The sequence below is a fragment of the Gopherus flavomarginatus genome, chromosome 5, assembly GCF_025201925.1.
Source record: "Gopherus flavomarginatus isolate rGopFla2 chromosome 5, rGopFla2.mat.asm, whole genome shotgun sequence".
Lineage (NCBI taxonomy): Eukaryota > Metazoa > Chordata > Testudines > Testudinidae > Gopherus > Gopherus flavomarginatus.
The window spans coordinates 23,564,012-23,591,847 of NC_066621.1; the positions used below are offsets into that span (position 1 = coordinate 23,564,012).

At 46.5% G+C, this 27,836-nt stretch overlaps 1 protein-coding gene across 1 annotated transcript in view; it reads right to left on the reverse strand.

Moving 5' to 3' along the window:
• ARL8A (ADP ribosylation factor like GTPase 8A) overlaps positions 1 to 19,396 on the reverse strand; it is a 36,652-nt gene extending 17,256 nt beyond the window's left edge. The window contains exon 1 of the mRNA XM_050956534.1: positions 19,204 to 19,396. Coding sequence (XP_050812491.1) covers positions 19,204 to 19,326 — 123 coding nt within the window. The 5' untranslated portion in view covers positions 19,327 to 19,396. The remainder of the gene's footprint in view (positions 1 to 19,203) is intronic.
• Positions 19,397 to 27,836: the final 8,440 nt, after the last annotated feature.

Below are 27,836 nucleotides of genomic sequence, written 5' to 3' on the forward strand. Positions count from 1 at the left end.
ATTTTCTGAGCTCGGTTTCCTCATTAGCTTTAGCTGAACTCTGAGGATGCTCTCTCTGGATGAGGGTATAGAAAAACAGTGCCCCAGAGAGACAGTTTCTTTTTTTTCCTGATTGATGGCCACATATTTGAGTGTTGAATTGACAACCTGGAAGACTAGCAGCTGCTCTCCATGGAACAGGTACAGCAAGGTAGCAGGAGCACAAGCATCCCCACGCTGGCTCCCACACTCATGTGCTTAACCCTGAGACCAAGCCATTGCTTTATGGGTGAAGTATAGTTCAGTCTCCATGCCCCATTCAGTCTTCAGCCTCTGCTGAGATGGTGAGTGAGAGGACCAGCCAATGCCACGTCTGATAGACCCCCTGGGAACTTGCCTGAATACCCACTCTTTATACACAGGCCATCAGAAAACTACACCTTTCAGACGCGAGACGCCTGTGCAAGATTTAAACTGGTGGTCTAGAGGGAAGGGCCTGTGTAGCCCATTCCTACTCCACTGAGCTCTCCAGCTCCTTTCATTAGGATTCCGTAATCCTACGCATTCTTTCCCAAGCACAGAAAGCCACAGAAAATGAAGGAATTGGGGTACACCTCCAAAGCTTCCTGTCACTACTGCACATCTCAAATCATTCAAGATCAACTGCAACATCAAATGGTGTTCACATCCTGTTTTGCCTCTTAAGGTTGTATAAAGATAGTCAGAAAATACTGTTGGTTTTGTTCCTTATTTTCTGCATTCGAATTTAAGGCCTTGGCTACACTCACACTTTACAGCGCTGCAACTGGGGTGTGAAAAAACACCCCCCTGAGCGCTGCAAGATACAGCGCTGTAAAGCGTCAGTGTAATCAGGGCAGCAGCGCTGGGAGCGCGGCTCCCAGCGCTGCACGCTACACCCGTAAGGGATGTGGTTTACATGCAGTGCTGGGAGAGCTCTCTCCCAGCGCTGCCGCTCTGACTACACTCACACTTCAAAGCGCTGCCGCGGCAGCGCTTTGAAATTCCAAATGTAGCCATACCCTCAGTCTAACTGGCCCAGTTTCCCTCAAGACTCTATGGGAAATTAATGACACCACCATCGCTCAGGTAACAAACAAGGGGAACCTAAACAATTAAAGAGGGAAAGGAGTTTGTCCAACTGATTAAAACCATTCTGTTTTCATTAGCATCTATTTAACTTGAACCAATGACATCCGAGTTAGGAAGCAAGCTCTCTCGAAGAAAGATTTTACATCCTACTGAGGCCATGGCTACACTGGCGCTTTACAGCGCTGCAACTTTCGCGCTCAGGGGTGTGAAAACACGCCCCCCCCCCCCCGAGCGCTGCAAGCTACAGCGCTGTAAAGCCTCAGTGTAATCAGGGCAGCAGCGCTGGGAGCGCGGCTCCCAGCGCTGCAAGCTACACCCGTAAGGGATGTGGTTTACGTGCAGCACTGGGAGAGCTCTCTCCCAGCGCTGGCGCTCCGACTACACTCACACTTCAAAGCGCTGCCGTGCGCTTTGAAATTTCAAGTGTAGCCATACCCTGAGTTAGCTGAGCACAGAGAAAACTCCTGCTACATTTTCCTAGAAAGCAGCCACACACACATTTTCCTTCCCTCCCTCCCTCCCTGAACAGGGTTACGGGCTTGATTACTTGAAGTCCTTGGAAATTAATATGTCCCTTCAAAATTAATATGTCCAGCAGAGAACTCACTCACTGCTGTTACATATTTCCAGTGATTTAGCATCTTAAAATTGCCACTATTTGAAAACTTTTCCTGGTTTTAACCTGGACTGGGAGAAGAGGAGTTAGGGGCTTGTAGCCTCTAGCTACACCGCAAACTCCTACTGTCAGCAAAGACAATTTATGTAAACCCGCAATCAGACGAATATAGTGCTTTTAGCCATCGGCTTCTCTAGATATAGCGTATTAGCAAATCTTGAAGGTCTTCAAACCTCCTCACAAGGGTTTTGCAATAGATGCAGTTAATTTTTAATTCCTCTTTTATGTTTTTAAAGACAAATTCTGGTATTCATGGAAAGTGGGGAGTAATATCCCAGGCAAAGGCAACATTCCTACACCCTTTTACTACTGCAGCTCCGTTATAAGAAGCAATGCACCACGCTATTCTAGTTTAGATATAGAATTAGCGGTGTAAGTTTTGGGAACCACTAGATGAAGTGGTTCCAAGGATACAGCCCGCCTAAAAATAGTCCACTGTTTTTATTCAGAGCTTTAATCCACTTAAAGCTGTCATTAGTAACTTAACACACAGAAACAGCTTCAAAATCCAACACAGCAGGACCCCGTTTATCTGATCTCATGGGCACCAAGGCCAGATTGGGTAATCAAAAAACTGGATAAACTGGAGAATGGGCAAAGAGTTATCTATCCGTTATTTTAAGATGTGGAGTTGTTTTTAAACTAGCTGACCCCTCCGGAAAAGCATTAAAACATACCATCCTTTATTTACAGTGTACACAAACCATTACTTCTAGTATAGAGTACCCGTTTTTAAAAATGCAGAAATGATCACTTTAAGTTGCAACCGCAACCATCCTGTATATTTGGGAGTTGCCTGAGTTTATCATTTCTGCATTTAAAAAAAAGCTGGCACTATACTCTACTAGTAGTAACAGTTCATGCGCGCCGTCAATAAAGACGTGGGCTGTGTTTTAATGCTTTGTACTGATCCTGTGTGCGCGCTGGTGGTTTCGTTAATACAGAGAGCCGGATAATGGAAGCTCAGGTAAAGCGGGGGGTCTAGTGTAATTAAAGAGTGATTGGAAGTTGATTAGGGTTCTACAGAGAGGGGTGCAGAGCTGAGCCAGGAACAGGCCCCCATTGGGGCCAGAGGGCAGCCACAATGAGTCTGCTGAGCGCTGGCCCTGCCTTCTATACTAGAGGAACCTGCCCCCTAAAGGCATCAATTCCCGATGATGGAGGGTTTTGCCATAGACAGTGAGGGAGGATCTGTACTGAGACCTGCCTCCTAGACCCAGGAATTCCCTTTTTGCAGATCTGCAAATATGGCAAGAGCCTCCCTTAAAGAGAAGCCTTCTCATCTGAGGGCCCGCCTGGGGCCCAGCATACAAAGATGTTCACTCTCATTTGGGGAAAGCAGTGACCCCCTAAAGCACAAAGATGAGAGGGGTGGCCCATCTGGGCATCCCCAGAAGCTGAGTGGAGGAGGAATGGCCACTGGGCATCCCTGTTCCATAGAAGACCGCATAGGCAAGTCTTTGTGAGGAGTGACACGTGGGTGAGAGCTAGTGTGTGTGTAGGGGACAGACTCAGAAGTGGAGGGGAGAGGTGTGAAAGGGTCCCTTTGCCCAACTTCTCCACCCTTAGGGGCTGGCTCTGCTTTTTTGAAACTCCCAAGCTCCCAGACAGCAGGGGTGTCTTTGGCAATCCCTTGCTCATCCCAGGGATCCTCCAAACACTATTTGCGGCAAACCAGTAGTGCTTCAGTTAGAGCTTTGCCGAAGTGTCACGTTTTCAAAACACAACCTTGAGAAGTCCTTCGATGAATACATGAAATGGCTGTCAAAGACAGGTACAGTAAAACCTCAGAGTTACGAACACCTCAGGAATGGAGGTCAGTTCGTAACTCTGGTGCTCGTAATTCTGAGGTTCTACTGTACTCTCTGCATCCTTTGGGGGGTTGGGAGGTGCAGTGGATCTGGAGAACTGGGCAGTGGAGTGAGACACTGGTTCTGTTCGAGTCCCCCTCCTCCTTCGTCAGAAAGGAGCTCCTTCTTGAGCAGAAATAGCGGGAATTCCTGGGTCAGTGGCTGCCTCACTCCCTGCCTTTGTATCCTCCCACCTCCCTGCAAGTCACTGGCACCCCACCCCACAGCTCTCCAGTGCCTTTTCTTTCTCATCCCTTTCTCCCACTCCACTCAAATGCCTTAGCAAAAGGCTGCTGCACCAAGCTTTAAACAAGCTCACAATCACTCTTGCTCTCTACAGATGCCAGGGCACCCTTAGCAAGAATAAACATTTGCTTTGGTGTCCTGGCTAAAATGTCCAGCTGAGGTAATTACACAGAACCTTCTGCCAACCATAAATTACCCATGTCGTCTGAGGTGCAGATTATCTCCCTTTTTCCATCCTAAACTGTTACTGCATTTGTCAGACAGACACTGCATCTCACCCCGGAGATGGCTGGATTTTAGGACAGGATCAAGTATGGGGGGTGGAGGGAAGAGGGAGTATGAACTGTATGCTCAGAAGGGACAACAGTACATGGTGTGGATGCTCTGACCAATACTGGGAGGATGAATAGCATGCCCTGTAGTGAACATGGTCTTGCATGAACTGTGTGTAGAGGGGAAGTGTGAAATTATAGGCTCTCTAGTCCTTTTTATGAAAGTGGAGAGCGTCTGGCCTCCAGTCTCTACTTTCTGGGCTAGTCTGCACTAGGGATGTAAAACAGTAAATGGTTAACCGATGAGATTAATGCTTATTGGTTAACCTGCACTAACAGTTAACCGCAGCCACATGGTATCAAGGTACAACTTCCACAGATCACGTGTTTTGGCCGGGAATTTCCTTTTTTTTTTTTTTAAAAAGGAGAACTAATATTTGTAAAGAGATTACTACTTCTTCCTAACCCTTGTAAGAATTGTTGGATTTTAAAAAACCACCACCTCTTATTGCCTTACACACTTGGTGACAAGCCAACACCCCTAACTTGTCTTTAAATATCAGGGACTCTCCAATTTCAGGGGTGAACATACCCTAATAGCAAGCAGCAGCTAGAGTAACTACCTGCTTAGGGCATCTAATCCTGAGCATGCAAAAATGAACAGTCTGGGCTGAAGGGCATGTGAAAGGTCATCAGGTGCCCCTCTGCCACAGAATTTGGAAACTGCAAAGCAGCAACTCTGACTGCAGCCCTGATCCTGGACATCTAATACATTCATCACAAGTCCTGGTTCTGCTTCTACAGAGTTTACCAACAAGAGGCAGGGCAGACTCTTTGGGGATTGTTTACAAAGGAAATATGGTCTTGTGGTTAAGGCACTGGATTTGGACTCTGGATGTCTGGATTCAATCCCTGCATCTGACAACTCCTTATGTAACCTGGGACGTGTCACTTTATTTCTCTGCCTTATTGGTAAAAAGTGTGAGGGGGGAGGATGATATTTTTTTCCTCTCCCGCCCCCTCTGTCTGTTTTGTCTATTTAGATTTTAAACTCCTCAGGGCAGGGACTGTCTCTGACTATGTCCAGCCTCATCCCTGTTGGGGTCTCAACATGCTGCTACCATAGCTAAGACTTTCTCTGCTTCTGCAGCCTACTATTATTATAAATAATGCAGTCTGGAGAAGGAGTAATGGCCTTGGCTAAGGTAGTTCTCTGATCCTGAGGAATTTATAAAATCTACATGCTTCCCGGACCCATTCCGTCTCTGTGCTCCTAAAGAATGTATAACCCTCACATAATCTTAGCAAGGAACCCTGCTGACTTCATACACTCTACAGTGCTCCAAATTCTCAGAAAATAAAGATATAGTGAAAGGCTCCAAAATTAATCCACCTAATTTACCATGAAAGCTACTATTTCCATTGCCTACACCATTCTTGGCATCCTAAGATTGCAAGCAAGGAATCCAATCAGTGCAAGTTATGGGAATAGTTTCAGTGATCTGGGAACTGGACTAAGACCAAATACATTTCAGAGAGGGGCCACCGCATGGTAACTTTTAATCATGGCTGACCTAGCCTAGACTTGCTCAGCATAGAGGTGGTGAAAGAGTATGTATATTCCTTCATCAAGACCATGAGAAAGTAGAAGTGATGGTTCTTGAGACTCTACGCTCTTAAGGTCTGAGACCCTCTATTATTAGTCTGCAGACATCTAACATACTTTTGCCATTACTGTACATAAAAATAGTCTCCTTTCTTTAAGGCTACTTCTTTCAAATGAGACCACATATACGAAAGAGGAAAGCCTCTCCAGCTGACACCCACTAAGCAAACACAGCAAAAGATCAAAGCCACTCCAATTAAAAAAAAAACAAAAACCAAAACACTCCACTAGCAGAATTCTACAAAAACAATTATTATAGCATGCACTTCAACAATAGCGCTACTGCTGCATTTGGCACCATTACTACAGTACCCTCCTCAAAGAGGCTGAATGTGAGGAGCAAATGGAAGTCAGGCATTTTCTTAAACGCTTTATCTTTCAACTTTTTTCATAGCATTCTTCAGTATAAACTTTGTATGTAACGGTGGACAGTGAATATCAGTTTTAACCTTCAATGCTGCAGGCCTGTAAGAAACAAGAACTCACACATGGCTATTGCAGCAAGGATACAACTGCCCACCATCACAGATGGTCTCATGTAACTTAATTATTTTAGTTGTGAAAGACACAGTTAATGCTGCAACAAAACTCTTACACATACACGTGTACATGCCTCACTCATTCTTAACATTTCAGCTTCAGCCCAAAGGTCAAGTTTGGGGATGATCCATTCAGCTGATGAGTTATCCAAGCAGGGACATATGGATTCAGTGTGGAGAAAAAAGTAAAGTGAAGATTTTTTTTTAAATAAACCAATTTTAGTCTCCCAAGCCCATATCTCGGCACTTAAGAGACCCGATTTTCAGAACTGCTGAGCACCCAGCCATTCCCAGAAGATTTCCACCAACAGAAGTTGGTCCAATAAAAGATATCACCTCACCAACCTTGTCATTCCTAGAAGAGCAAGTTGTGTGATCACCCTGGTATAACAGATAGGGAGCAATGTTTGCTCCCTCCTTGTTACAGACACCACTAACCAGCTGTAAATTTACCACCATTTGCCTCCCCTTAGGGAGGCTCAGCTTAGACAGCTGAGCCCCATTTCCAGGGAGCTGCCTAAGTCTCTCTCCCACTGAGGTGACAGATGCAGAGGTCAAATGATTCACCTGAGGCTGCAGTGAATTACTGACTCAGACAGCATCCTCCTGGCTTCTCTTTCTGTGCTCACAGGGTGCCTTTGAAGGTCATCACCTGTGTGAAGCTTAGTCAGTTGTGGTCTGACTTGCAACAGATGCTAAACACCTGCAGCTCCTAGAGACTTCCAGTGGAGCTCTGAGCACTCAGCACTTTGGAAAAATCAGGACTTCTGCAGACAGCTGAGTTTCATGGCTATTTCTGAAGAGAACAAAAGCATCTATGCAACACACTTGTATGTAGTGGGTTAAATCTGAAGCAGGACTGAAAGCATGCTACCAACACTCTCTGGTCTAGGGAACTACACTATAGAAGATTACACCAGAGCCACTGCCCTTACATAGTGATCCCATGTGACAAGTCCTGGTCAGCTTCACTTTGCTGATCCTGCTGAGGAGGGACAAGAACAAAGTGTAGGTGAAGCAAAAGCAGGCTGGGGTGCTCCAATACTGCAAGGCACATCTGGAGTAAAAGAAAGAGGTGTGGATTACAGTCCCCTTTCCCCTGCTCTGGCTGAAAACTAGAGAAAAATGTAGCTCATCACATTTCTCCAGTGAATGAAACTGACCCAGATGACGTTAGTTACATGGTCCTACTCTGCTCAGGAAGCGATCTGGAAAAACGTGGCCTTTAAGGAAGGGAAGGATCAGAGGGTGGAGAAAAGAGACCAAGTGAGGAAAAAAAGTGAATTACTTTGGCACCAATTGTATCTGAATTTTATTCAGTTACAGATTTAATGGAGCAAGTTGACTCCAAAAGAAAAACAAAGCCTCCTCAAGGGTTAGAATCATCATTTGGAAAGGGTTAGGATGAAAGAACATAACATAAAAACAGCCAGACTGGATCCGACCAATATCCATCTAGCCCGGTATCCTGTCTCCCAACAGCGGCCAAAAATGAAATCACTAACACTCGCAACTAGAAATGATTTTATTAATCCCTCACCACAAGTTACGGCAGCTTTCCAGGGAGCTTCCAATTTTTGGCCAGCGAGCCAGCCTTCTCAAGAGTAACAAGAGCCCTTCAATGTGGTATTTCAGCCACGTACACATAGACACACCCTGCCACACATCTCGTGTGGTCAAACACGGCTCTATTAAAACAAGGTTTTATAACTGGGTTCCAATACGGCTGAGTATAGCATACTTCTCCCTGTACTGGGTGAACAGATTAAAAAAACAAACCTGCAAGTAAAAACCTGAGATTTACTATAACACGACAGTTTACACAGCATTTTTTCTAAAAGCAACTGCTTGGGACCATAGTATGGCTCTATCTGTTTAAAGTGGGTTCAGAGAGATGCAGTGGGTGGAGTATTATCTTTTATTGGACCAACTTCTGCTGGCAAGAGACACATGCCTTTAAGCATCTTTCTTGCTAGCAGAAGTTGATCCAATAAAAGATATTCAGTCACCCACCTTGTCTCTCATATACCCTGGGACCAACACAGCTACAGCACCACTGCAAACAGAAAATGGTTTCAGAGTTACAAGCTCTTATAGCAGCACTATGCAGCAAAAGTCATGGCCTGAGCAGGGTCTCCATGGGTCTTGGTTTGAGGGGAAGCATGGAAGATTCATATCATCTGTAAATACGGACTCCAGTTTAGTCAATAGCTCAGGAGCAGCAACACACCATGGATTGTAATTTGTCATAAAAGTTCCTAGTCCCAAGGGAAATATAGTCTAGACTGACTGAAGTGAAGGTTTAGGGGGGCGGGGGAAGCTGTTGCCTTACAATATGAAAGAGTCACTGACAGAGATTAGCTGCTTCCTGAGAGGTACGTTTTCAACACTGGAGCCAATAATTTCTCCCCTAGACTGCATACCAAGTATTTTCTAGATCCTGCTCTGCATGGATACCTATTTTAGCCCACCGAATCATGTGACTACGCCTCAGCCAATAACAGTTTGTACAGTAACAGTGTCCACCTTCTTGGATTTGGACAGGTGACAATGTTTCATCACTGTCCTTCACAGCCACTCTGCTGTTTGCATTTGCAACAGGGTCCAGCAAGCTCTGGTGTGCAGGGACTATTGAGACCAATGAATGTACTTTTGAACTTTTACTACTTTCTCCATTCTGGAGGCACTGGGGAGCCCGGGGGTCGGTGGCAGGCAAGAGGTGGGTTGCATTAGGTGTGAAATTCACTGATTATCAATCCCCCTTTAGTTTAAAGACTGTAAAGATAAATCAAATCAAAGCAGATGTATTTCTTAAATAATCTACAGAAGCTTTAACGTTTCTACTTAATGTTATTTCCAGGAAGTGAGGACAATTAGGAGAGAAGAACATGTTCTGGATACAAGTCAAAAGAAAAAGCCAGCAGATTTAAACCCTACATTTAGTTTCAACATGTGTCATTTTACAATAAATGGAGTTCTACTTTAAGTTAATTTGTATTCCCCCTGCAGACAAACTGTGCTCCACAGAATGAGAAAAATGAAGACGCAAGAGTGAGAGACTGGGCTGATGGGAGGATGTTGAGTCTTGAGAGAATCTGACAAAGTTGGAGAAGCACTGGGTTACTTCAGGCAAACAGTGTTTGTTTTCTCAACTGTCTCCCACTTCTTTATATGCCGGCCACAGGCCTTGTCTCCATGCTGAAGAGTTCCATTGTTTGTTTAAATGAGATTTCAAATTTCATTCATTTTCAAGTCTCCCTAATTCAAGGCTTTTCAATCTGGCTGACTGTGGACAACAGGCAGGAAACCAGTCTAGTTCAGCAGGGGACAGAGGAGGAGACAATGCAAAGAAAAGGAAAGGAGGGAAAAAAAATGAGAAGACAACAGGAAAAGCTCCTATACAGCCCTGCCACCAGTACAAATTCATCACTGGAGCTCTGAGTAAATGGCAGGTTGCTCCTGGACAAGTCACTTGCCTACCTTCCTCCCTGCTCTTTTGCAACTTTCAGCTTGCCCATAGGAGCACCTGGAGCCTGGCTGCAGAAAGCCACCAATGCCATGCCATCCTCGCCCACGTGCCCTCGCAGCACATGTTCCCTGATGGAGCAAAAACACGGCAGAGCCAGAAGACATTAAGGATCAGATACAGAAGAAAGGAGAGGGGTAGCATGTGTGTAACTGAAGCATGGAACAAGGGACACTAGAAGAGAGACAAGGAGGCGCAAATGCACAGCAAGAAAGATTCCAGCAGGTAGCGGTAGAGACCCATGACCCAAATCCAGCTTGTCACATCCTTATGGCCCTCTTCTGAATCCTTAGTTCAGAATGCAGCACTAATTTCACGGGCCAAGATTCCAGCTATTGATGTTTGCACTTTTCTGGGATTTCATAAACAAGTTGGAACTTCGTATCAGCTTTCCTTAATTAAACAATTAAAATATCTCTGTTATTTGTTACTAGTGGGAGAGATTGGGGACTGCCCTCTCAGGGTGTCTCCAGAACAGGATAAAAGGGTTTTTTTCCCCCTCAGCTAACGTATAAAAAACCCTTTTATCCTACTTTATAGATAACTTTGGATATCAGTGCAGGGAGCTTCCCCCTTCACCCGTGAAAAACACAACAACATCAACAGACTATTTCAAGCAAAATGCATTATCTGGGTTCTATTCAAGATCTCATCTAGACTGCTTACACTTGCCTATTCCTCGCATGATCCCTGTGCAGGGCTGTGCCAAGGCGTACAAATGAGAATCTGAAAATTTCAGATTTAGGTGCACTGCACATTATTAACCCACCTCAGAACATGGAGGGTGCATCACTTGGCAATTAGAGAAGGGAAACTTGGATTCAGGAATTCTGGCTTCTATCTGAACTCTGCCACTGACGGGTCATATGAACTCCGTGCTTAATATTTCTTTTTGCATAACAAAAACAACATATATGGACATTGCAGGGAGCTGGGAAAACTTATCAGCGGACCTCAAATTGGGTGGGCTCACCATAGCAAGGCAAGACAGTGAATTCAAGCTTTCATTTAAAAAAAGATCACTAGCAACCTGATTGCAAAGATAAAGCTTCAAAATAGGAGGTGATACAGTTGTCTGATGTCTGCTGACAACCTGAAACAGCAGCTCACAGGTGCAACCTTCCCTTATTCAAATCAAATAACTGGGGTGTTAATTCTGATACCTAATAATATTAAACATCACTGTTACCTAATCATTCCTTATAAAAGCACAGAAGAAAGAGGGACACAATTTGTACAGCAGCTCATTTTGTTGTCTGGAATGGCCTGGGTTGCAGTTTGGGGGGGGGGGGGAATCTAAAATCTCAAACATTTAAGGTATTTTGAAGTCTCTGGATACAACTGAGCAACATTATTCTTCAAGTCTGGGATCAGGGAAATCCAGATTTAGGCCTCAACCCACCAGTAATTTATGAAAAGAAAATATTACACATGATGAGCGACCTTACCACAGTCTAAGGTGGCTCTACACAGGGTTTCCAGCAGCAAGAGAAGGTAATGAACAGCCATTAAAGTGATCCACACGAGTCCATTTTAAAGAAAAGAGAGACTATTCAAATGTGGGGAAGTTCTCTGGCCTGTGTTATGCACGTGGTCAGACTAGACGGGTCCCTGTCTTGCCTTGGAATCTATGACTCTGAGCCCTGTGGTAAAAACACCAAGCTCCAGATGTTGAAATCCCATCATTCCATGTTGTGTCAATGCTTCCAGCAGTTTTACTGATCTTCCTCAGAACGGGACACAAAGGATCCTAACTCCACTGGGAAGAAACCATTTGGACAAGATGAAGGGGACAGAACAGATCTAAAGCATTCATATATTTTTTTAAAAACAAAACAACAGTGTTTGCGCTAGCGATCTCCCTTGGAGGACACATTAATACAAACTGGAAAATTTCTCAGTCCTTAACTGAAAGGAGGGTTGAAGCTTTAACAGAAAAAACCCAACCCTTTTTCTTCCAAGTGTGTCTTATGCATTTGAGTTAAGTCTCAAAGTCTGAAGACAATTTAAATCCCCTCTCAGTAAAATTTTACTTGTGTACCTATTGCCAAGTCAGCTAGTTTTCCAATTGTCCACAGTCTCTCCAAGGAAAATAGGGTACGCACGACTTGAATTTCTCATGAAAGCCAATCAGAATTTGTTTTGCAAAACCTTTCGGACCTTCTTTACAAATACTACTTTGAACCTCAACTCCCCCCAGCCAGGCAAGAAAAGACAGTTGGCATGGCAAAGAACAGACTATATTTGAAGGTGAACTGCATCCTTTCCATTCCAGACAAGCTAGAACAAGCCTTCTTAACAGAACAGGAGCAGCCAGCAAACCTTTCACCTGCTGGACACAGATGATAGCTGAGGAGGTAGCGCCTGCCTCCTGTCTCCACCTGCTGGAAGGGAAGACAGCTCCACTCATCTGAGCTGCCACAGCAGACCAACTATGGCCTTGAAATCAAATATAGGTCTGTCGCATCTTATGCTGGCTTATGTTCCACAGTCAGCGTGTAAAGCGAAAATTGCGTATAGTCAAAATTACACTGAGTGTAATGGCGGGCGGAATTACCCGCAGTACAGGTACAGTATTAAAATTGTTATTTCTCTTTTTTTTGTTTTTGCTGATTGCATAAAGCTGAAATCGCACATGTTAAATGTGCATAAGATGAGACAGACCTGTAAGATGCAACTGTTCACTAATGGCTTGCATTGGTGCAGCTGTGCCCCGGACTAAAATCCTAGAGTAGGCAAGGCCTTAGGAATGCCTCTGGTCCATCCCCTGCAGTTGCAAGTTTGGGAAAATTCTTCATGGCCTATTCTCCAGTTCTTATCCCAAGAAGCTCCATTCTCAAGAGCCATTTTGTAATAATTCATTACATAGAATTATAACCTTCCAGTATTACAGAATCACAATACTGACAGTATCAGAGGGGTAGCCGTGTTAGTCTGGATCTATACAAAGTGACAAAGAGTCCTGTGATACCTTATAGACTAACAGATGTATTGGAGCATAAGCTTTCGTGGGTGAATACCCACTTCGTCAGATGTCAGCACTGACAGTGTAATTAAAAAGTTGTGACTAGTTTTCCACTGTAAATCTGATTTGGGTCCTTACTCTACCAAAGAGCTTTACATTTCATATTTCACTTGCATGGTCTGGGTCAGAAGAGATTTTTGGTGATATCTAAGGTGAATAAGACAAGCTGTTTCTGAAGTACAGAACTTAGAATCATTTTCAAAAACTGAATTACAGCTACTTTCCCACAGCTTTTGTCACACCATCTCAAACACACCATGTTCCAGAAATTTCAAATGTGGTTTATTTAACAGTCCTTGACAAGACCTCATGCACAGGACTCTAAAAAGGCCAAGTGCTTTTTTTTAAGAGATACTTGCAATAGAATTTGGAATGTCCGAACAACCATTCAAGCCACTTTACTGATTTTGTCAAATGAATGGTGGACTTTAAAAGCTCGGCTGGTACACACCTGTAGTGGATAACCCTGAGTTCAGACACCTGAACTACTCCACACTAAGGATGTTATAAGCTCCACTGGCATACATAACAGTTTGTAAAGCTGTTCACCAGCAAAGTGCACAACGGCCTTAAACCAGAGCGTGGAGTATTTGATTTGAATGCTACTACAACAGAACCTCAGAGTTACGAATGCCTCGGGAATGGAGGTTGTTCTTCCAACTGAACACTGACTTAATACAGCTTTGAAACTTTACAATGCAGAAAAGAAATGCTGCTTTTAACCATCTTAATGAAAGAAACAGTTTCCTTACCTTGTCAAATCTTTTTTTTTATGTTTTTTAAACTCTTCCCCCTCCATTTTTGTAGCAGTTTATGTTTAATACAGTATTGTACTGTATTTGCTTTTTTTGTGTGTCTGTCTCTGCTACTGCCTGATTGCACACTTCTAGTGTCAAATGAAGTGTGTGGTTGATTGTGTTTGTAACTCTGAGGTTCTACTGGATAACACATTTGCTACATTGAATGATCGCAAAATACAGATAATTATAAAATAGAATAGTATATAAATTCCCATATGTTTATTTTATTATACATTTAACAAGCTGCAACATGTAGGAAAAAAACCAGAGAGAAGTCGGGGTGGGAAACTGGCCATGATAACAGAAAATCAGGACCTTGAGCTGAGATTATCAAGTATGCACATCACTCATGATACACCTGAAACATCCTGAAAGGATCTGAATAAAGCTCTTCAAGATGGAGGGTAGGAAAACAAGGGTCATATAGAGAAACAGAGTTAAGGTTGTTTACATAAACTGGTCTTTGAAATTCTACTTTAATTCACAAATTTAACAGCACCAAAGATTCTGATCTGAAAAGAAGATTGTTTTCCCTCCCAAAAACGCTGTGCCTTCGTCACCACAATGCCATCCCTTCTTTCAGCAATTCTACTCTAACAGCCATTGTTGCTGAGCAAGTTTTTCACCTGTTTGGAGACAAAACTAAACAAAAGATCTTGCCAGCCACAAGTCTCTACTGCCTTCCCAACCCACACACTTCAGATGTGACTTGAAAAATTAAGGATTTAATTACGATGACTATTCTGGAGCTGCCTGCTTGCTGGCAGCCATCTTGCAGACAAGATCTCATTTGATAACTGCAGTCCCAGGTACATCTACACTTAAAACACTGCAGCTGCACCGCTGTCACGCTTCAGTGTAGGCACTACTTACGCCGAAAGGAGGGGTTCTTTCGTCGACCTTGCACTGTCTACACTGGGGGCTAAGTCGACATAGTTATGTCTCTCGGGGCTGTGGATTTTTCGCACCCCCAGAGAGATGTAGCTACTCTGATATAAGTTCCCAGTGCAGACTGCTTCACTGAGGCACTTTCCATCTGGCCTTAGAGGTGAAACTTCATTTTCTTAAACAATTTTTTAATATATGTTTAGACTTAACTTATAAATGCTTTTGTTTTATAATGTGTGTAAGATATCATTTCCTCCTTTACTTATCTGGAAAGACACAACTATGGTCAGGTGCATGGGTTTCCCATTACATAACTAAGGCCATCACAAACTCCCAAAACAGAGCTGGAAGGATCGGGGGAGAATAAGAGCGGTGAAGTCATCCTACAGCTCTTGCTCCCTGCTTTGCTATGGTCTAAGTGCTGTAACTAGCTATTGGACATAAAGTCAGCCTAAAAGGTTTTTTCAGAGGTTCTGCTTGTTCGAAATTCATGTCTTGTCCAGCCTGTTTTTCCTGGAAGCCATGAACAACTGGTTGGATAACATCAGATACCAGAACAGAAACGTAACTACTGAAAGGTGAAGAAGTTATTATATTTGGACTGTTTAAAATTGTTTTGTTTACACCTATTTAAAAAGGGACATTTCAACTTAATTACACAGGTCTGAAATATTTATTTACTTGATATTGTTAAAAGTAACTTCTAAGAATCCCATAACAGAGCACACAAAGGCTCCCTATTTGATGGCACCATATGTAGTCAGTTTTCTTGATTGTGTGGGTAAATATTTTATATTTAAACAGGACACTTTAAGATCACACAAACCTTGGCAGGGGGACTCAAGGACAAGTGTAGTCTCGAATTATTTTTTATTCATGGTTTTTTTTTAACAACAAGCTCAAGTAGATTTCAAGTTGACAATGTCCCTTTAACTCTAATGCCTGAATAATAATTTGCAGAGTGGGTAATTTTGTTAAAGATCCAATACCCCATTCCCTTCAGTTAAGAATTGAGAGAGCTCCCAAACCAGAGGTGACTGCCACCAAAACAGAGAAGACTAGACTTGACATTCCTGATATTTCTAAAATTAAACAGAAACATTTACATTTTAAAGCCTTCTTTATGCATCACAACCCCAACTCCTCTCTCTTCAATTCACCTTTAGCATCAGACAAATAATCGGAGTCATTTTCAGAATGAGAAGTATTTGGTGCTTGTAGCGTAAGGTAGCTCTGATGTGGACACCACCACAATACTGGGCAGGAACTGGTCTGAGTCACAGTATTCTGTTTCTGCATTGCCTGTGTCAAGTGAGACCCCCCTTCTCTGTATGATGGCTGCAAAGGGCAAGGGGGCTCAGAAATGGCTACAACATCCAAACAAACATTTCTTTGATTGCTACAGAAGCTTTCGAACTACGTACTGGGCAGAACAAGCACAGTTTTGGGTTATTGCTGGTGCCGTTACCATTTTTCGGGAATAAACAATGTCTATATTGATTTGCTTTACAGATTAAAGCTAACTGCCTCAGAAAAAGACATGTGGCACAGATCATAAAGGAAGTGGTAAGCAGATGTACCCCAGAGGTACTGCTGCACTTGCAAGAGATCCAAGTCTATTGGCCTCCTCTCAGGCTAGGATAATGGAGTTCTCAGACACTGTGGCAGCAATAAACTAAGTCTCATCAAGGAGGAAAGACACTGCTTTGCTGCTGCCTTTCTAATTCTGACCCCTGATCCATGAACTAGTGTTGACTTTGAAAGAAGTCACCAGCTCCCCAAACACAGCACCACATCCACTCACCCTCTAGAAAAGATGGAGGAAGAATAAGGGAAATCAAACTGTCCTCTCCAAAACAAGGCACTGGGGGAATCAAACATAGCAAGGGCAAAGCCTAGAGGAAGATGGGGATGCTTTCCTGCCAAAAAAACACTATTCACAAGTGCGTGCTTTTGAGAACAATTCCATATGAGCAGCATTCCCATCGCTGACCTTTTCTTCAGCCAAGACTCCCAAAACATGCAGGTTTGTCTTTGCTCCCAGATGAGTTTTGCTGTTGTACCAGTTTGTGTGGAGCTGCTTGGTGCAGCCTGGCAGATCAACTGGCACCGTTCGGGTGCTATTACTCAAGGAACTAGCAGTGCATCCCTGTGGCCATATCTGCAGCTGCCCTGCACAACCTGCCTCAGACGGGACAGTCTGAGTGTTACAGTATTTAAGAACCTAGTCTCATCAATATTACATTACAAGCAAACAGAATTGATAATTTCACTCAAGCTGGGTGTTTACTAAGCCTAACGTAGCTCAGGAGCATGGGACCCTAAGAGAAAGGGTCACCATATGCTGCAGTGCCCAGGAGGGAAGATGCCAGATGGCCACCTTGGAGACCAAAGGCTTCTGTTTATCCAGTGCAGTGAAAGCTCTTCCGCTCTACCCCAGTGATTCATCCCGGGCATAGAAAGGACCATTTCCACACAGAAAGGGGACTCAAGCCCTCTGGCCAATCAGTCTTTGGCTATTTTGGCTGTCAACAAGAATGTCAATGTTAAGGGTGTCTGCTAGGAAGTGAACACAGACCACCAACTAACGCCAGATAGCAGCAACTTTAAATTGCTACCACTAACCTGGGAGAGGACTAAAACAATAACAAGAAGTGAAAGCTTCCACTCCCCATTCACAATTCTTTATACCACCTAGACCTTGGCATTTCCAGTCATTTCAGCTAATGTTACACCATGAACTACAAAATAGTACAACTACATTACTACAAGGTATTTCTCTCCAACCTCAATTAATATCACAAAGGCCCTGGATGGCATGATACACAGTCAGCGAAAATAGGAAGTAGGTTGTGAACCCTGTTGGCAGACTAGCTAGAGAGAGCGGGTGTTTGGTTACTGAGATCAAGAGGGTGCACTGATCAAGACCCACAGAGAGTACCATGCGTCAGGCCCACAGGTCTGTACAGGACACACTGCTAAATCAGTTGCCAATGACAGAGCAGGTCTTCCAAAGAGAAGCCTACAGAAGCCTCTATCTTGCCATATTGCCAGCTGGTGTTGCTATGGCTTCAGCATACAGAAACAAACAGAATTAAATAAATTAGACAGAATATTTGATGGGCTTAAACCTCCCACAAAAAAACACCATGACTCTGCATTTGCAGACATCATGAATGTTACCCCTACCCTTAGCCACCAACAAAAGGATATGAAGGACCCCCTAAATACCTTGCTCAGGATTGCATTACAAACCTGCAGTTCCTCTATGTGGCGCTCCATCAAACCATACTGAAATTGCCATGACTTATTTCAACTGGCCAAAAAAAACCTCTTTGAAGTAGTGCATGACTAGTGTTATTTATAAACTTATCTGCACAGGAAATATTCTATAGCATGAATCCCCTTTGAAAATGAAATAAAACAGGCAGCCACAACAAAGCAAGCTACCAGCCAAGGAAACTCAGATTCTGGCTCTGCCCCTATCTCCAGCCAGGAGGGAGGAAAGGCTTTTGATAGAGGATGGGTTCAGACTTCTGAAAGATATGGGGAGGGGAACAAGCTGGGCTTGCCACTTCAGTTGCTTCTACCTTCCTCTGCTGACAAAACTACTTAGCATTCTGAGAAGATGCCTTGTGATTCTGGCCTGTGCCATGCTGCAATCCTCTTTCCAGGAAGGAAGAAGATAGGACAGGCTCCAGTTTAAAGAAAACAATCAAACCCTACAGATCATTTCATACTAAATCAATAGCATAACCCACTACATTCTATAGGTTTCATCCAGATTGTTTAACTATGCACATACAGTATATCTATATTCCCTATCCATTTAGTTACCCACGTGCTGTCAAAGGCTTTATTCTCCTTCCTAAAATGCATGCTCTGAAGCCATTACTGCAGAAAACAACCACCCAGGCCTGAATAAATCAGATCTTTCCATTTGGGAAATTCTCTATTACGAGGATTGTGCTGCTGTCCTCGGACTCTGTATTGAAAAATTAGTCACAAAAAACACTATTTACAAAAAACACTACCCACAGCAAAACTACACCCACCCTGAAGAGCCAGCAAAGCTTTCTGGCTGCCATCCCCTGCTAAGGGTGGTATTGATCCGAGGGGATGGAGATGAAATTACCATCCATCACAGGGGATGAGACAGTCTTCCTCCCCACCCCACCGCCCAGGGCTGTATCTCCGGGTAGGCTGTCACCCCCACCCCCCCAAAAAGCATCCAAAGCAACACCCAGCCGGGTGACACACCGCGATGCCCCCACACAGCCCAGGGGCCCCAGCCCAGCAGAGGGGTTTTTCCCCAGCACACACACGTTGCACAAATGCACAAACCCTGCCCCGCCCCGACAACCCCGCTCCCCCCAGGCGGGCAGGCAGACCCCCTGCCCCTTCAGACACACAACCCCGCCCATCTCCCCCCCTCCGCCCAGGCCGCCCGCCCGCTCAGATAGGCGCCCCCCCGGGCACCCCCCAGACAGGCAGACTCCCTGCCCCTTCCCACCCCAGCCGGCCCCTCAGACATTCCCCCCCCCCGGCAGGCCCCGGCAGCGGCGGCCCGCGGGCCGGAGCCAGCAGGGCGGTTGTCCCCGGGCCGGGCCGGGCCGGGCCGCTCACCGCGATCACGTTGACGAAGGTGGTCTTGCCCGAGTACTGCAGCCCCACCAGGGTGAGCTCCATCTCCTCCTTCCAGAACAGCGCCCGGAACCAGTCCAGCAGCTTGGTGAACAGCGCCAGCATCCTGCCCCTGCGCCGCGCGCCGCCCGGCTCGGCTCGGCTCGGCTCCGCTCGCTCTGGGTGGGGCCGCTCCGCGCGCCTCTGGCCCGGCCCGGCCCAGGGAGGAGACTCCGGGCCCCGCCGCCGCCGCCGCCAGCGCCCCCTGCTGGCGGGAGGCCCCGCTGCACCCAGGAGGCAGGGACACGTCCCCCAGCCCAGCCCCCAACGCCAGGGCCTAACCCCCCCCGGGGGCCGGGCCTGCCTCCTTACACTATTCCGAGCCCACAAGGGGCATGTAAGATGAACGGGAATCATTTGAGCAGAAGCTCATTTACTCCTGCTGAAAGACAAGTGTGTGTTCACTGAAAGTAAAGAAACTTAGTATGTGCATCACCCTGCAGATTCCCAAAGTACCTGCTATAGTTAAGGTTAAAAACAATTTCCATTATGTGGTGTCGGTCATTATAAGCTGCCTTTGTTTTCTGAGACAAGGGCCATTGTTTTCAGAATTGCTGCAGCCAGTGAGAGGAGGAAATTCCTGCTCCCTTTCATGGAGACTTTAAGAAGTAATTTGGGGCTGTAAGCATAGAATTGCTTATTTGACTAACACTGTAGCTCCTTCACATGCTATGGAAAAAGCCACACATTTTGGCCAAAGTTTCCCCAATGAGAGTTGCTGCCTGAAGAGGAGCTTGTTTTTGGAAGGAGTCTGAAAAGATTTTGCCCACCTCTTAAATGAGCATGTGCAGTATAGGGACCCTCTCTGTACTAAATTTCAGATTCCGTACCCCAAATCACAATGACACTAGGGCTGTTTTAAAAAAAGATTACCAAGATTGTTACAATGGCAAAGTGTATCACATTCTTCAGACCCACAGGTAGTCCATATGTTACATTACACATTTTTGGGTGATTTTCAAGACCAACCCACCCCTTGTAACACTGAAACAAAAATGCAAAATTATGGACCTCCTCCCAGCCCCTAATACATTATGTAATTTGTGGACAGTCCTCCACCCCACTGCTTTGTACTTTAAGCCAGCTGGACAGTTTTGCTCAAATAAAAACAAATCCCCAGGCAAAGACCTGGAATATTTTATCCTGTAAGATGAAAGTTTAACAGCAAGCAAATGAAAGAGACCCTTGGAAATGAAAACACTTATGTCTATCAACCCTAGCAGTTACGGTTTCACATCAATTATAGACCAGCTCTCTGCCATGTCTTCCTGGTCATGATGGTTAATTCTTTTGTCCTATCCTCCATTTCTCTATTCAGCTAACTCTCCCATCCCTGAAGATGTTTTTGTCGCATGCTGTGCCCTGCCCCGTTAACCTCCCCATCTCACTCTCTACCCCCCAAAAATGGAAATTCACACAGACACTGGACGCCACTTAAGTTTTCTCAGTCTCTTTCCAACCAAAACAGAATGTTTTGGGTTCCAACTTTCCATCCCTTTTCCTGGTAAATAAGTGTGGCCCAGAACATCCCAGTCAACTTCTACCAGAAGTTTTCATTACAAATGTAGCTCATCTTTTGGTTACTGAATGTTTGTGAACTGGTCCCAATTTCTGCAAATATTCAGTGTTTGCAGCATAGTTTAAAGGGTTTTTTTCCAACCTATTAGTTGATTCTCTTGTCTATGATGGGGACATATATTGTCTTTTAGCTAAAAGACCCATTCCCCATCTCTCCACCCCTTGAAATTAGACTAGATTTGTTTTGTTAAGATAAAAAAAGCAGCAAACAGATTATTCTATTAAGCCCTGATAAAGTACAACCCATTAGGCATATAACCCACATGAATCTGCACACTGTACTAACCCACAACTGCATACAATACTGTACTGACTATACCCAGGGTGAGTAAAGATTAGAATTCAGGCTTCACATATTCAGACCTTTACCCAGTAAATGCATGGGGCATTATCGCTTAGCCAGCCAGTTCACAATGGTTGAAATTCACTCATACAGAAGGCCAGAACAAGGGTTATTAACCATTTAAGTCCCAATTAAGCTCTCAAAACACTGTAGACCTTGCATGGAACTTAACTATTGCCTAAGCTTTGTGCTAAACCTCTACCAAGGAGTGAATTTTGCCCTCCAGGTGCAGACAGCTGATTCAAGTCCATCCATTTATACAAGCAGCATTGCATGAGTGTTTTGCCTCACTCCTTTTCCCATTGCTAGCCAGCCATCTCAGCCATGAGACTACTCACACCACTTTGTTGCAGGTTCCATTGTTAGGTCAGTCTTCGGTCTCCTTCCCAGCCTCTCCTGCTGCTCTGTGATCAGCTAAATGGAATGTAGGTCACAGGCACTATACAATGAAGCCTGTAATTAAAGTGACCTTCAAAGGGAAAAAATTGTGTCCTCTTGATTCTTTACAATGGATTAGAAAAGCCTTGAGTGAAATTTTGTCCTCACTGAAGTCAATACGGATCTGGCCATTGATGTGGGACCAGGATTTCACCCTCTTTTTATTTAAGGAGGGGGGGGGGTTAACTTTGTTTTTTACCTTACAAATTCAGGTTCTGTGACCCTCTGATTCTCCTATGGCTGAGGGAGGAGAGAGGCAGACTGGCTCCATGGTTAGGGCCTTGGTTCAATTTTCTGCTCCAGATTTCCTGTATGGCCTTGGATAAGTCACTTAGGCTCTCTGGCTCAGATTTTCATAGGTATTTGGGCACCTAATTCCCAGTGGAAAGCAATAGGTGGTAGGTACCTAAAATGATGGATTTCAAGATCAGAGCCTCTGGTTCCTTCTGTACTATCCTACCACACAGAGGAATGCTTTTAATGCAAACAGCCACCCAAATTTGGGGCCCTGTGGGTTGTTCCAGCTAGACGGAAAAATTGAAGATGAAGTCCGGTATCTTTGATGCAATTTTGTTTGTTCATTAGGGCAGCTCTCACCTTGGGACCCTTCAGGGCAAAACTCACCCCACTGCAAGTCTCCCCTGGTCTGTTTTTGAGGTCAGGGTAGCAGCACTGAGGCCCTCCAGCCAAAGCCCCCCCTTTCAGGGCATTGACATTCAAAGGTACTAAGGAACAAAAACAAACCACTCAAAGCCAGGGTCATCCCACAGACCTTCACTAGGACCTCGCCCTTCTATTCAGGGCTTGTTTCCAAAACAGTCTGTGCTTCTGCCAATTCCCTTCCAGGAGGATTGAGCCAGCTGACAAGAAAGTGCCAGCTCAGGGCTAGAACTGGGTATTTCTTCCTCAAAAAAATAGCACTCAAAGAGGGCTAGGCCCTCTCCTTTTACCTCCTCTCTCCATGCCTGACATTGGTTGCAGGTGTAGTGGGGCGGGGCCAATTGTGTGATAGGTCCACATGTTTTCCCTAACCCTTTGATTGCCAGTGGGGAGCCAGTCAGCCTCCTTAACCCCCTCATTGCCAGTGTGGAGCCTCTCTGCCCCACCACAATAAAGAATAGCTAAAGTCCTGTTTCCACAAACACAGGAGAAACCAAACTATAGGAGACCATTTCTTCCCAAGCCTCATAAGCCAGTTAGTCCAGCCCCAGCCCCCTCTCTGGGCTTCTCCCTGGGTCAGGGTCCCACACTATGCTTGTCCCAGCTATGCCTGTCTCTGTTTCCTGTCTCCTACTGCTCTCTTACTCACACTTATCCAAAGCCAAAACCCTTCCACACCACTTCTTAGAATTCCTGAGTGGCCTTGGGTATTCTACACTGCAATTAGACACCTGCAGCTGGCCTGTGTCAGCTGATTCAGGCTGGCCGGATTTGGACTACAGATTGTTTAACTGTGGTGTAGCTGTCCAGGCTTGGGCTGGAGCTCGGGCTCAGGGTGTCACGGAGTCCCCGGGCGATGCTCTGGAACTGCTCCCCACCAAGCCAGTCAGGACTTTGGGGAGCCTCCTCTCCCTTGGAGCAGACTTGTTCAGGGCAAGAAGCTCACACGGCTTCACCTCCTGGGTCTCTCCTTGGAGCATTCAGCATCCTCTGCCCCTCCGTGCACTTCCCACAGCGAGTCCACCCCAGCGGGGTCCTGGGGAAGCCACCGGGTTCTGCACCTCCACTTTGCAGTCAGACGTGACTCTCAGCCAGCCAGTAAAACAGAGGTTTATTCGATGACAGGAACAGGGTCTAAAACAGCTTGTAGATACAGCGAACCAGATCCCTCGGCCGGGTCCATTCTGGGGGGCAGTGAGCCCAACCCCCAGGTCTGCCCTCCACCCTTGACCCCAGCCAGCTCCAGACTAACCACCCCTCTTAGCCCCTCCTCTCTGCTCAGCCCCTTTCCCGGGCCAGGAGGTCACCTGATCCCTTTGTCTCCAACACCTTCAGCTGGCACCTTTGCAGAGGAGGGGCCCAGGCCATCAGTTGCTAGGAGACAGAGTGTCAGGCATTTAGGTGCACTGGCCTTTGCTCTGCCAGATACTTATGAACTGCCATGGGGACACTGTGGCACCAACACAGTATTCAGAGAAAACATTAAGAACTTTCCCAGTTCGTCACATCTCTCCTCCCTTCGAGACCGAACTGAGCGAGGTCACTCGGGCCAGTGACCTGGGGAAGTTCGAACCCACCAACGTTCCCATGGATGCCCCAGCATCTCTCCCATTCCTTGGTGTGAGTTACACCAGGACAGTACAGTCTCACGCCCTCCCTTAGGTCGGGTGTGCTTGATGGCACTCGCAGGCCTCATGTGGGAAGGTTTATGCGGCTTGAACCCTTTTGCTACCCCAGTACCCCTGGGGTTCAAACTGGGACAGGGTCTTCTCCCAGCACTTAAGAGCCCCCATCTTGGCCTTGGCCAGCTCTGGGCTTGGGCAGCCACTTCCCACTTTGTGGCCCAGATACAACACCTCTGCCGTCCCCCCTTACACTTTCCAGCTTTTACCGTCAGTCCCACCTCCTTGAGGCAGCCCAGCCCCCTCTTCACCTGGGACACCTGTTCCTCCCAGGTCTGGCTAAAGATGCACATGTTATCAGTGTCTGCCAGGGCCAAGTTCTCCATCCCCCTCTGCTTGTCTAGAATCTTCCCAGGCCTAGGCATGGGGTCGGCATCGGACACTGTGATGGCTTTAAGCTTCTGATAGCCCCCATAAAACCAGATCATCCTGTCTCCCTTGGGGATCAGCCCCACGGGTGAGGCCCATGGGCTGTAAAATGGCTGGATCCCATCTAAAGCCAGCAGGTCCTTGACCTCTCTCTCCAAGTTCTGGGCTGCTTTCCCAGTGACTCTGAATGGGGAACACCTGATGGGGAGATTGGCTCCCACCTCAGGGAAGAGATCCCCCAGGGGGTCTTCCCCCTTCTCCTCCCAATCCTTCCTTTCCGGGTCCAGGGGTCCCCTCACTCTCCTCCCATCCAGCAGCTCAAATTGGAAGAGCCCTGTGGATTCCTGGAGCACCACCAGCTGCTTCCCGATTCCCCCCAGTTCTACTTCCCCTTGGGGAGCCCATTCCCGGTACAGGAATCTCTTCTCCTGCAGGACTCTGTCCCTGCACCCTTCCCCAAGGGGGTTTGCAGCGCTGTGGCCAGCAAGTTCCCTCAGCTTCTCCAAGGAGGGATCCCTCTGCAGCTCGGTCTGGGATTCAGCGGCTGGGGCAGGGAGTGGGACCTGCTCCCTCTCGCTGGCTGGGCCTGGGGTCACAGCCACCCTGAGCCCTCTCCCTGGTAGCTCCCTCCCTGCTGTGTAATTACTTCCCAGCAGCATGTCTGGACCAGGCAAACCAGTTTGGCAGCTGACCTGCCCTGCCCGGGTGTCCCCCCAATCAGCTGGGGTCTCAGCTCCCCCCGTGCTCAGTGCTGCCCTTGCTGTCCCAGTGGGGGCAGGCAGCGAGCTCTCTGCTCTGGTCACAGCATCAGAGCCAGCGTGAGCCCCCTCTCCGGTGTGCAGGATCACAATGTCCTTCTCAAGGAGATGGTGATAGGCTATCACTTCACCATTCCCAAGTGGCTCTGGACTCACAGGCCTGTGTGCTCTTGGCTCCCCCATGGTTTCCAGGAAGAACCCCTGGTGTGCCAGCCCTTCTCGTGATCACCACCTCTTTGCCAGGGTCGAGCTGCAGACTCCTCCGCCCCTGGGACTGCTCCTGCAATCCCCCGGGGAACCCTGCTACTGCAAAAATCCTTCTCTCTCCCAGGGTCAAGCGGCAAGCTCCTCCGACCCTGAGACTGCTCGCTGCAGTCCTCAGGGGGACCCCGTTACTCCAACAGTCCTTCTCGCTGGTCACACACTCCCAGAAGTTAACTGCCCCCTGAAACCGTCCCTCTCTGAGCCTTCAGCATGCCTGGTCCTCATTATCCCGCCTTTGTTTTACTGCTCCCCAGTCACTTACTGCAAGAAGCGCCTTTCATGGGGTGCAGTACATCCCACCGCTGCCACCAGTTGTCACGGAGTCCCCGGGCGATGCTCTGGAACTGCTCCTCACCAAGCCAGTCAGGACTTTGGGGAGCCTCCTCTCCCTTGGAGCAGACTTGTTCAGGGCAAGAAGCTCACACGGCTTCACCTCCTGGGTCTCTCCTTGGAGCATTCAGCATCCTCTGCCCCTCCGTGCGCTTCCCACAGCGAGTCCACCCCAGCGGGGTCCTGGGGAAGCTACCGGGTTCTGCACCTCCACTTTGCAGTCAGACGTGACTCTCAGCCAGCCAGTAAAACAGAGGTTTATTCGATGACAGGAACAGGGTCTAAAACAGAGCTTGTAGATACAGCGAACCGGACCCCTCGGCCGGGTCCATTCTGGGGGGCAGTGAGCCCGACCCCCAGGTCTGCCCTCCACCCTTGACCCCAGCCAGCTCCAGACTAACCACCCCCCTTAGCCCCTCCTCTCTGCTCAGCCCCTTTCCCGGGCCAGGAGGTCACCTGATCCCTTTGTCTCCAACACCTTCAGCTGGCACCTTTGCAGAGGAGGGGCCCAGGCCATCAGTTGCTAGGAGACAGAGTGCCAGGCATTTAGGTGCACTGGCCTTTGCTCTGCCAGATACTTATGAACTGCCATGGGGACACTGAGGCACCAACACAGTACTCAGAGAAAACATTAAGAACTTTCCCAGTTCGTCACATCGGGACCCCATGAGAGGACAGGGTTCTGGTGCCCAGCCTGAGCCCAACCATCTACACTGCAGTTACACAGCCCTGTGGCCCAAGCCCCACAAGCCCGAGTCAGCTAACAAAGGCAGTCACAGGTGTTTGACTGCAGTATAGACATACCCCTAGAGCCTGCTAGTGCTTTTTTAACGTTTAACCTGACAGAAATGCAGCTGTTACACTCATCAGTTTAAAGGAGGTTTTAACTCAACCCACAACACACACTACATTATAGATTGTGAGCTGCTCAGATCCCATGTATCTTTTGTTGTTGATGTACACACCCTTGAGCTGTACACCCTCATTAGTGCCCTCAAAACTTTCCCTCATTCTCCCTTCTGTATATATATTGAATAGTTGCAGAGACAGGATACAACTTGGGTGTACGCCTTCCTTGATGCTGTTTCTGGGTTGCTGCTTTCTGTCCCCGGTAAATAATTGTATTTCATAATGACAGCTGTTGGCACAGTCTGTAGATGTTTCTTTATTAGTAACAGTGTTCCAGTAGCACCTCAAGGCTCCACTGTGTTTGGTACTGAACATACACAGAGGGCAGCTCGACACTACAAAGTTTTGTTGGCAGACCTATGTCGGTCAAAGATGTGAAAAAAAACAACACTCCCTAGCCAACAGTTATGCCAGCAAAACCCCTGGTGTGTACACCACTCTTCCAACATCAGCCTACCTCTGTTAACATAGTTGGTGTCAAGGTTCCTTCCCCACTCTGAACTTTAGGATACAAATATGGGGACCTGCATGGACACTTCTAAGCTTAATTACTAGCTTAGATCTGGCAACTCTGCCACCATCCAGAAATTTCAGTGTCTGGAGCACTTCTTGTCCCCCGCAAAACCTTCCCCTCCCTGGGCAGCCTTGAGAGGCTTCACCAGTTCCCTGGTGAACACAAATCCAAACCCCTTGGATCTTAAAACAAGGAGAAATTAACCATCTCCCCTCCTTTCCCCCCACCAATCCCTGGTGAGTCCAGATCCAATCCCCTTGGATCTTAAAACAAGGAAAAATCAATCAGGTTCTTAAAAAGAAAGCTTTTAATTAAAGAAAGAAAAGTAAAAAAAATCATCTCTGTAAAATCAGGATGGAAAATACTTTACAGGGTAATCAGATTCATATAGCCCAGAGGAACCCCCCTCTAGCCTTAGGTTCAAAGTTACAGCAAGCAGAGGTAAAATCCTCTCAGCAAAAAAAGGACATTTACAGGTTGAGAAAACAAAAATAAGACTAATCCACCTTGCCTGGCTATTACTTACAATTCTGAAACATGAGAGACTGATTCAGAAAGATTTGGAGAGCCTGGATTGACGTCTGGTCCCTCTTAGTCCCAAGAGTGAACAACCCCCAAAACAAAGAGCACAAACAAAGACTTCCCTCCACCAAGATTTGAAAGTATCTTGTCCCCTTATTGGTCTTCTGGTCAGGTGTCAGCCAGGTTCACTGAGCTTCTTAACCCTTTAC